At 28.9% G+C, this 10,470-nt stretch overlaps 1 protein-coding gene across 3 annotated transcripts; it reads right to left on the reverse strand.

The window, feature by feature from the left end:
• Window positions 1–1,976: 1,976 nt before the first annotated feature.
• Window positions 1,977–3,426, reverse strand: LOC100799396 (uncharacterized). Of its 3 annotated transcripts, none has more exons than XM_006606159.4 (2): window positions 3,105–3,426; window positions 1,977–2,686 (listed from the first exon to the last, which is right to left on the reverse strand). In XM_006606159.4, exon 2 carries the CDS (start codon window positions 2,660–2,662, stop codon window positions 2,177–2,179), a length of 486 nt encoding a protein of 161 aa, XP_006606222.1. In that variant the 5' UTR covers window positions 2,663–2,686; window positions 3,105–3,426; the 3' UTR covers window positions 1,977–2,176. The 3 variants fall into 3 exon arrangements, with proteins under 3 accessions (XP_006606222.1, XP_040869297.1, XP_006606221.1); XM_041013363.1 differs by having other exon boundaries at window positions 1,977–2,792; window positions 3,105–3,400; XM_006606158.4 differs by having other exon boundaries at window positions 1,977–2,818; window positions 3,105–3,399.
• Between the last annotated feature and the right edge of the window lie 7,044 nt (window positions 3,427–10,470).

The following is a 10,470-nucleotide window of genomic DNA, read 5'->3' on the forward strand; positions in this document are numbered from 1 at the left end:
TTTACTATTAATAGTTGCATTAAATTTTGTTAAATAATAAATAATGTTTCATAGATCTTTTAAAAGTAAAAGCAACAATAAATCGAAATCATTTACTTTTTTTTATTAAAATTTTATTCATGATCAAATTTACAAACTTGTGGTGAAATTTTTGAATTTTATGATATAAGATGGTGAAATATATCAAAATTATTGACTTATTTATTCTTAAAGAATGAAGAAGGAGTTTTTTAAATTGTCATACTTTAGTTAAAATTAATTTATCGTGGCTAAAACTAATTTATCGACTAAATTTTAAATATTAAATCCTTAGATAACAATAAATAAAATTATTTGTTAAACAAATTAAAATCAATTAAAAACAAAATTATTGTGTAACGTATATCTATAAAGAAAAAAGACAATTAAAAGAAATTAAATAAGCAATCCAAATCCGGTATATCGATCAATCGATAAAATTTATTATATATTTTATATGTTTTGAATTTTGATTAGACAGAAAATATATAAAATAAACGGATAAAGTATATTTTTTTGGTTTAGAAAAAATATATTAATAAAGTATATTAATATGGAGATATAGGATGGGTTAAAAGGTTAAGAAAGAGGAAAAGAGGGGGGAGGCAACTGCCCCTGTTTGAGTGCAAGTAGTTCTATCCCAGATTTGATATTTAATCCTATCTATACATATTTTTTAACCTATAAAAATAAAATATGTATCTTGATTATAAAAAAAATAAAATATTATAAAATATTTAATACTTATTATTAATTATCAAAACAAAAATCACATATTACAAAATTATTATAAAAAGAAGTACATTATAAATCACATTGTAATTATTAAAATTTTAAAATAATACTAACTATATAATGTTAAACATAAATTAAATAAGATTGATATAATTTTAATATGTGGTTGATTAGGTTTTTATAAAAAAATAAAAAATCAAATCAAATCACAAAAAAATATACAGTTTTTTTTTTTTTACTTTTCAGTTTAACATATTTTTGATTTTTTTAATTAGTTTAACAATTTATAAATGATTTGGTTTAATTTCGAATACCACTATGTTGTTGGATGTCAACACTTTTTAAAATTGATTCTAGTACCTGAATCTCTTTTTTTAAACGAAGAACTTTTAATAAAAGTTTTCTCAAATTAAAGAAATTTTAAAGATTGTTTTATCCTTTTTCTTCAATCTCTTTTTTTTTTTTTTTTTTTGCAATTTTGTTCGCGGTCTCATCCTGATTTTGAGTGGGATAGAGGCTTTATCTTATAGTTGGGGAAAGAGGCATTCGGTATCTTTTTACCATCTTTTGTTAACTCTATGTAAAATAGAAGTGTGGAGAGAGAAAAAAAATCGTATAAAAAATGGATAAGTGGAGAGTAGTGAGTGGTTAAAATAGATAAAATAAATGTGATTAAATTTGATTGGCCCTCAACTGAACTCAACGATAAAGTTAGTAGAACTAAACATGATATGTTATTTTGTTTATCGGGTTACAACTTACAACACTCTCTTATTCTTTGACATATGTACAAAATTCTCCTTTCCATGACTTCTTTTTTTTTAATAAAAAAATTTGACTAAGTCGTCTACCTTTTTGAAATGGTCTTTTTTTTATATGCTTGCAATTAAGACAAACAACCATTTAAAAGCATTTATTGCTGATGCACAACTCCGGGATGCTATTCTCACTAATATATTTAATTTCGGGGGTTTAACCATTCAAATTTGAAGCAGCAGAGAGCCCATTCCCAGAATAACCAACTGAATAAGGTTTTTGAAGCACTTTATCGAAAGCAATTTCTACATGTAAATAAGTAATGACTTCAACTTATTTATCACAGACCTCTTTAAGAACCGTATTTCCACATACAAGTAGTGATTACATAGATATTTAATACTACAAGCAATAACTTCATGTCAAGATTCCAAAATAGAATATAAACATCTAATTACTTAATCATAAGGTATAAAGGGAACTCATGATATTAAATCAAAGAAAGATTATCAGTCATTTATATTTACTTTTATACACATTGCATTGGACGAGACAGCATTAACCCACTAAACTCCTCACGGAACAGAAACAGTTGAAAACTTCTAATTGACCAAACAATTTAGTTCCAAAAAAGAGAAGGTTCATAATCAATCTTACTCAAGAGCCATTAGTCTGATTGCCAAAATAACTTTACATGAGAGTTGTTGAGAGAAAAGAACTTCTTTAAGACCTTAACAATCACCACCATACCAGGCCTATTCTTGGTTTGAAGAAGACCCTTGTTGGTCTTGGCAACTGTTAAGGCTGTAGTAGCACATCTGAATTCAACCATCTCCCTTGAAGACGTGGAAGAAAACTCTGTTGCTGAAGACAACTCCTCATTGAAAACCTCCCACAACAAGTCCATTGGAGCCGCTTCATGGCCTACTCTTGTTATTTTCTTTCCATCTTCGACACATGAAAAGCTCTTCCTGTGGCCCTTAGAGATCAATTTTGCTTCAAAGCAATCTTTTTCATCTCCTTTGCTTCCTTCTCTAGGGACTTGGTTGGGATTAGAAGGGTCTTTTGGTGATATATTCCACAGAGGAGGTAAATCAATGCTATATGCACAAGTGCCACCAATTTTGGGGAAGCTGAAGTCTTCTGTATCCATTGGCTTGGCTGCAGCAAATCAACACTGTTTTCGGATATTAGAGAGATGAGAATGATGTGTGACTTTGGGTTAGGTTTGTGGGGTGGACTTGGAGCAGGTTTTTGTGTTGGGGAGAGTTTTAGTTCAACTGCTGCACAAAGGTACGCTTGTTGTTCACTACATATTAAGAATGAGGTTCATTCATCTATTATGAAAGGTTAAACCAATTCACCCATTTTATTCATGATTCATCTACTGTAAAAACAATAATCGGCAGTTGGAACACTAAAAAAAAATTGAGTAAAAGTTGAAAAAATTGATGACTAGGAATCTGGTTTTACCAAGTATTTGAGATCCAACATCGAATAATAATCAAGACTAAATAACGGTATTCCCTTATTTACTGAGACGTATTTTAAATGACAAAATCGTAAAGATCTATAAGTGTAAAAACAAATAATACCTTAAATGCGTTCAACATAACACTGCAGCAGACATAAGCAGAACAATACTATATATGCCTTTAATATGTGATATATGTAAAATGCTAGCTAAAATGCATGGAAGAAGCCTAAGCCTTCCAGGGCTGCACATTGCCTCAGGATTGATAAGAGCAAGTCATTTCTATGATAGTTATTTTTCAAACAGTGGTGTTGACACAATGAGTCATGAAAGGGTGTTGCACAATTAAGTCCAAGACAATTTATTGTTCAATTTCTATGGAGTTGTGTAATGTTATCTCAACTCTCAAGTGCAGTTGGGGCAGGGCTCCACATGGCCACTTGGTCCTCAGTGACACACGGTTTACTTTGATGTGATCGTGTGTAACAGACAAGCTATATTGAATGCATTGATATCAGTATTGACAACAAACATAGTTAAATTGAGAAACTTGATTTAGCCTATGCTTCGGTGGAGATTTGAAAAACACATTTAGTTTTTGAATAAATAGAAAATACAGAGAGAATGAAAGAAACAAAGTTTAAAAATTTTCTTTTCAATTTTTTTCTTTATTTTAACTTAACCTTTTTCTTTTATTCTCTCCCTCGTTTTATTCCCTCTTATCTAAATAAAGGCCAAGAGTTTAGAGTAAGTAAGCTTTGTAACCAATTTGTTAAGTAAAAACTATTCTAGGGGGTGTTGCCTTTTTTATTATTATTATTCTCAAAATTTGTGGCCATTAAACAGAGCAATTATTGTAATTTGGCTCCTCCCAATAACTCAAGGCAGCAAATCACGCTTTACGCACAACCAACCAAATTTGAACATCTGGTTTGCATGATTGGTCTGAAAAAAACAAAATAAAAAATGATATCGCTTGTTCCACAAGATACATTCTAGTTTAGACATAGTTATTAAAATCGAATCGGACCGGTGAGTTGGATTGGTTTGATTGAGAGTTGATGTTTAGGACAGTTTGATTAAGATGTAGGATCGAAAATGTAAGTGATCTAATTTGATCCGATTGGATTAAGCAAAACCTAATAATTTGGACCAAATTTATCTGATTTGACTTGATCAATAAAGTTTTTTTTTCTTTTAATTCTTATAACATATTAAATTGTTAATAACTAATTATTAAATGACATATAATATGCTTCTATAATATTATTTTTTATATTGATAACAATATGTAATAATTAATTATTAACATATTGATCATGATATAGTGTAATATTTGTGTTTTATATATCTTCTTCAGACTTATCTATGATCATATGATACCTTTTGTATTTAGTCTTAAAAAATAAGAGTTTTTTTAGTTATTTAATGATAATACCTATAAAATAATTTATAGTAGTAAATGATTATATAATATTTACAATTTGATCATGACAATGAATTGAATTTTTTAGTATAAAAATATGAATTAATCACATTTTGTTAAATATATCATGTATTTTATATATATATATATATCAGGTCAACCAAAACCAAAAGCTAACATGGTAAATAGGAAAAAATTGTCCACTGTTATTTATTATTAGTTGAAATCACAAATGAGGTAATGATTGTAGATCTCTTACTAATTTCTTATTAAATAGGATCAAAATATAAATTCCAAATTTATTAAATATTGACTTTAGGTTAGCCTCATTGATTAGCAACTTGAATAGCGGGAAACCAAGAGAAAAATTTTCGTTTAGGTTCTTTTGTACTTTTTTTTAAAAAGCAATTTTTTTTATTGAAAACAAAATTCAAACACAAGATGTGTCCAAGATTGTCGTCCAGAACGTAGAAGAAAAGATAGAGCCAAAAATATGACTAACCACAAACCTTCCCAAGCAAGCACTATAGGAAATATAAGACATGTATGTACTGCAAAATGCTCCCTTTCCATCGAAGCTTCCCTTGATATATCATATATCCCGTACAAGGAGTACAAGGAGCCACACACTAGATAAAGCTCCTAGTCAAGACTCAAAACTCTGCATACTACACAATTCTGCATAATTACTAATTGCCTTAATATAATTGAAATTTAAGTGTGTGGTTCTTATGTACTTTTAGTATTGTGCTTTAATTAATATAATTGAAATTTAAGTGTGCTTTAATCGAAGCTTCCCTTTATAAGTTTTCACTACACGGATTATTCAAGTAAAACTCTAATTTTAATTGAAAAATAGAATGATATACGCATATCTATGGAATTACGTTCCCAACTAATTAGTGGTATAACATTCCACCTATGCTAGTGAGTCTACATATTATTTGCCTTGAATTTCAGTAGCAACAATTTTGGCGGAACTATTCCGAGCAGTTTTTGTGATTTGATTAACTTAAACTTATACAATCTCTTACTGAAGGGAAATGACCAGAGGAGAGAACTTGGCAAAGTGAATAATATTCAAATGTCACGATTCCTCAAACTCATATTCTGTCCACAATGACAGTGCTTATGTGTTATATGAGGTTGTCTTAGATGACTAGCTCCTTTTTAACGTGCTTCATGGAAGAAGCACTTTAGATGATTAAAGTGCTCGTTTGGGTGCCCGTGACCCTACTAAGAAAGTAAGTTGGGAGAAGCATCCCATGTGTATCTTTTGATTCAAAAGTATGTTTGAGGGTTTCAAACAGTGACACAAACATATATTGAGTCTTAGATAAATTTTTGAATAAATACTTACTAGAGAATAAAATAAAATAGAATAAAATAAGTTTTTTTAAGTTGAAATTAACTTATGAATTCTAATTTTTATAAAAAAATCTCATTTAACTGCTCATAAAATTTTATTTAAATTTACGTATAAATTAATTTTAATTTACGAAATATTTTTTTTTTCTCCTCAATGTACATATTAAATTTATGCAAACAAAGCATAGTTGTTGGGTAGCTTAAGGTGTCTCTTTTGTGCATGGACTTGCCTCTAGTCCAATACTTCTCTTTGGACTATTAAGCTGAAATCCTTAAAGGGCTGAAATCCTCGTAATTGGATGAGGAAATTTAATATTCTGAAAAATTTTAAATTTTAAGAATTTTAAATATTTCAATTGAAATTCATTTATTTTTAAAATTTTGTGTTTGGATAAAAAAAAATTGTGAGGGTGAAAGAAAATGAATACAAAGAGAAGAGAAAATATGATTGGTGTGCTTCCAAAAAAAAGAATACTGATGCGGCATGAGGAGTCGCAGGGGAGCCAGGGCATGACGGTGTATATCATCACACTCGACCACAACATTCAATCAACGATGCAAGGCATGGCTTAGGCCCTCTCCGCCAATAAGCACCTCCATCGCATGATGGGCATCAATGATTGCTTCCCTGACTGGTGCAGTTCTGTGTGTCCCCTTACACTCGCACTCGATCGACCCTCCGCGAGCTCAGACAGTGTTTCTTGAAGAAGAGGATCATCAGCGTGAGGGAAGAGTCGGGAGTTCGAGAACGAGATTTCGAAAACTTTCAGGTGAAAGAGAGAATGAACGTTATAAAGGAAATACACAAACTTTTTGGAAGGTTTCTATTAAGAAGAGAATTTCAATTTCTCACCTTTTAGAAAGAAATTAAAATTTCACATTTTTAGTTGTTTAAAATTCTGTTTTAAAATCCAAAAATTTAAATTATTCATAAAAAATATCCAAACAATAAATTTTAAATTAAAGAAATTTAAATTCTCTGATAAATTATCTTCTTTAGTTAAAATTTTCTATCCTAATCTGAAGGACAAATTTAACTCTTTACTACCACTAAATAATTATATGTAAAGTACACGTAATTATAAATATTATAATATTATATGCACACTTTACATGACTCTTGCGGTGCCTATTTTTGTTTATAGGAATAAGGTCAAAACCTTACTTATAAGAAATCAAACCTATAATTAATACTGGTTTATTTGTGAGAAAATGAGGTGTATTTTTTTATATTTATTAGTATTTCATCTTTTCACCTTTTTTCTTGTGTTTATTGCAAAAATTGATGAATGCGATTATTATTGTCAATACATAACTAAAAGAAGTCAATCCTCATGAGAATTATTATAAAAAAAAACTTAATTTGGATATATACCAGAGATGTTTAGGTGACACTATTATAAAAAAATATTTAACATCAATTTTAAAATCAATATTAAAAATGAAATTTGACATAAGAAAAGACCAATATTAAAAATATCTTTATAATATCAGTTTTTTACAAAATTAATGTTGTACAAGATTTCAACATCAGTTTTATCTAAAATTAATATTAAAAATAGCTATACAATATTGGTTTTTTTTTATAAAACTAATGTTGTGTAGTTTCTTTCTGCATGTTTTTAGTCAAAACTGATGTAAATTGTGTTTTTTAACATTCATTCTTATTTTATAATAAATCCAACCTATAAATAAATTGTGAAATAGAATTAGAATAATGAATTAAAAAAACAGAACAAGAACAAGCTACCAGACAAATTGAATGATACAAATATATTCATATCAAATTACGATCAATAAATTACTAATACATTTAGAAACTATATATATCAAAGTATGTATAAAACGTAAACAAGCAAAATTTTTAATATATATAAATATCATGTTTTCAATTTTAGTCCAATCTAAAGCTTTGCTAAATATAAGTTAAACAATTCTAAACATCCTTAAGCATTATATGTTTCAATATATTTAGTACTCCCATATTTTCATGTAGGAACAACTAGCAATATTGGCTCAATTTAGAGTTGAAATAACATGCAGTATAATTATTAAACAAAAACTAATTGTTATTTTAGATTGTGACAACTAGTGATATAACAATTTCCTAATTCAACAATCATGTGTAACTCAATTTCAAGCATCATGTAGTTGAAATTGACATGCTATAGACAAACTATGGTTAGGGGATCATGTATGAGCAAGTAAACTTACCAGATCTGCCACAGGAGCCACCATATCTGCGTCAATATTCATCAATGTTTGGGGTTGAGCGTTGGAGGTAGAGTGCATGAGAGGTTTGGATGAGGAGGAAGAAGGCAGAGCAGAATGGCGACAAGAGTGAGAGCGCGAGGATGGAGGCAGAAAGGATAGTGAGAGTGCGAGGTAGAGAAGCGTGGATGCAAGAGTTGAAAACAGAAGTGAAAACTAGGCTAAGAGGTTTGGGCATGATAGTAGAGTGAGTGAAAATTTTAGATAAACCACAACATCGTAACATTGGTTATGCTATAATCGATGTTGACGAGCATTTATCATTATCGGTTTTTCTCAAAACTGATTTATGTAAAGAATTACAAAAAAAAAAAAATTCAACAAAGATGTAAATTAAGAAGGATTGTTTGACAAAATATGACGTGTATTGAACATTGATTTTGAGATAATTGATGGTAGTGAAATCCATTTATTTACAAAAATGCATTGTGCATTTTTTAACATTGATTTTCATATAATTAATGTTAATTTCACGATGTTGAATACATATTTATTGTAGTGTGACCATTATTATTAGAGATAAAAAGTAGTGAGAGTTTAAAATTTGGCATTAACATGCATGATCTTGCTGAAATTGAACATGTCATGCTAAAGTTAGCATGATCTTACAAAATTGTATGTCCATGCAAATTAACATGATTTATGGCAATGAAATCATCTAGTGTGGTTGTACAACTTAAATAACATCTGATGTGAGTTTGGTTTAAACTCTGCATCTTTCTTATATAATGTCTCAACATACAATCATACATTCTCCCTTCCTTTAGAGTCATTGTGTATTCTCCCCCATGAACGGTCAAAGTCTTAAGCAAGAACTTGAAGTCTCATTAACCATAGTACCATATCTATTTTGTTTAAAGAGACTTCTTTCATTATGATAAATTTATGTTAGTGTAATTTGTTCATAATTATGTATAACAAATCAATAGTTAGGTATTCGGGTGGATCTTTGTGTTGAACTATATGTTTCTTAGTTTTAATAAAACTTGTTTCTTATCCTTTTATTGTTTTTGAATGATATGTTTTGAGTTGATTACTCTCAATATAATATTGGTTAATTAATTAAATAATCAATTATAATATTGTAGTTGCTTGATGAAATTATATGAGAATTAAAGTTAAAGGATGAAGAGGATATTTTTACATCAATCAATTCTTAACAAGTGTGGTAGTTCTTTATGTTTTTCTCAATTGTTGCATTGCATAATCATCAAGGTAGTAATATAGGATAAACAATATGGACAATGCATAATAATTGAATACTAATACGTTAAAACATCTAATTGACAATTAAGAAAAAAAAAAGTTTGAACAATCTTAATAACCTCATGGTAAAAACCAAATGCCTTAGACTTTTCATACTTAAAATGTTACTTATAATTTACTTTGCCTCCTTTTGCATTTATGAATGCAATCCAATCTATTATTGTTATTTTATTATTAATATAAATTATGTCTAAATTTCATTTTTAGTACTCTTAGAATATGTGTTTTTTTTTTCATTTTTTTCTTTCTTACTTTTTCTATATCTTTTTTTTCCAACCCATATCCAATCATACTCTTTTCATTTTGTTTTCTTAATAAATAAAAAATTGGACATAGATATAAGTCAATCCGACAAAATTTTACTTATAAGGTGAGGATTACTCAAGCTTTATAAGCTTTATTTTATTATCTCTATTCAATACATACCTCTAGTTGATATGAGATTCAACACCACCCTTGAGGTTGTAATTAAGGTAGCCCAAAAAGGTTGCTATTAAGGCGGGATAGGGGTAATAACAATTAAGGCGACTTTCTAATATTGCCTCCCATGCCTAGGGCTACCAACTTGAAGTATGACAATGTAGGTGGGACAACATTGGATATAAGATTAATACCATCTTAGAATTTGTACTTTAAGTCATAGCTAATAAAGGTATAAAAGAATGTCATTGATGAACTCGAATGAAGAAGAAGAGATAGCTTGTGAAGGATGCTATTGAAATAGAAAAAATATCTTATAAGAGAATGAATCAGGATTGTGATTATTATTTATTTAAGAGTACAAAGTATTTTACAATACTTAAGGATTTGGATTTTTCTTCACCACCTTCACACCCTACTAACTCTAATACCATAATAAAGGTATGAGAAAGAATGTCATTGATGAACTCGAATGAAGAATAAGAGCTAGCTTGTGAAGGATGCTATTAAAATAGAGAAAATATCATATGAGAGAATGAATCAGGATTGTGATTATTATTGATTTAAGAGTACAAAGTATTTTCCATTACTTGTATACTCTCTATAACTATCATAACAGAAATCTAACCACCTCTAACTAATTACAACAAACTTAGTTAGTTAGGTAACTAACAACTAATTCAAGTTACACTAGGATGGTTAATAATAATAGCCTTGAGTTTTTCTCTTGGTTATT

Source organism: Glycine max, chromosome 20, assembly GCF_000004515.6.
Source record: "Glycine max cultivar Williams 82 chromosome 20, Glycine_max_v4.0, whole genome shotgun sequence".
In the NCBI taxonomy this organism is placed as follows: domain Eukaryota; kingdom Viridiplantae; phylum Streptophyta; class Magnoliopsida; order Fabales; family Fabaceae; genus Glycine; species Glycine max.

Excerpts from the sequence above, each read along its gene's own strand:
- LOC100799396 (XM_006606159.4), bottom strand. The coding sequence starts at position 2,662 with ATGGATACAGAAGACTTCAGCTTCCCCAAAATTGGTGGCACTTGTGCA.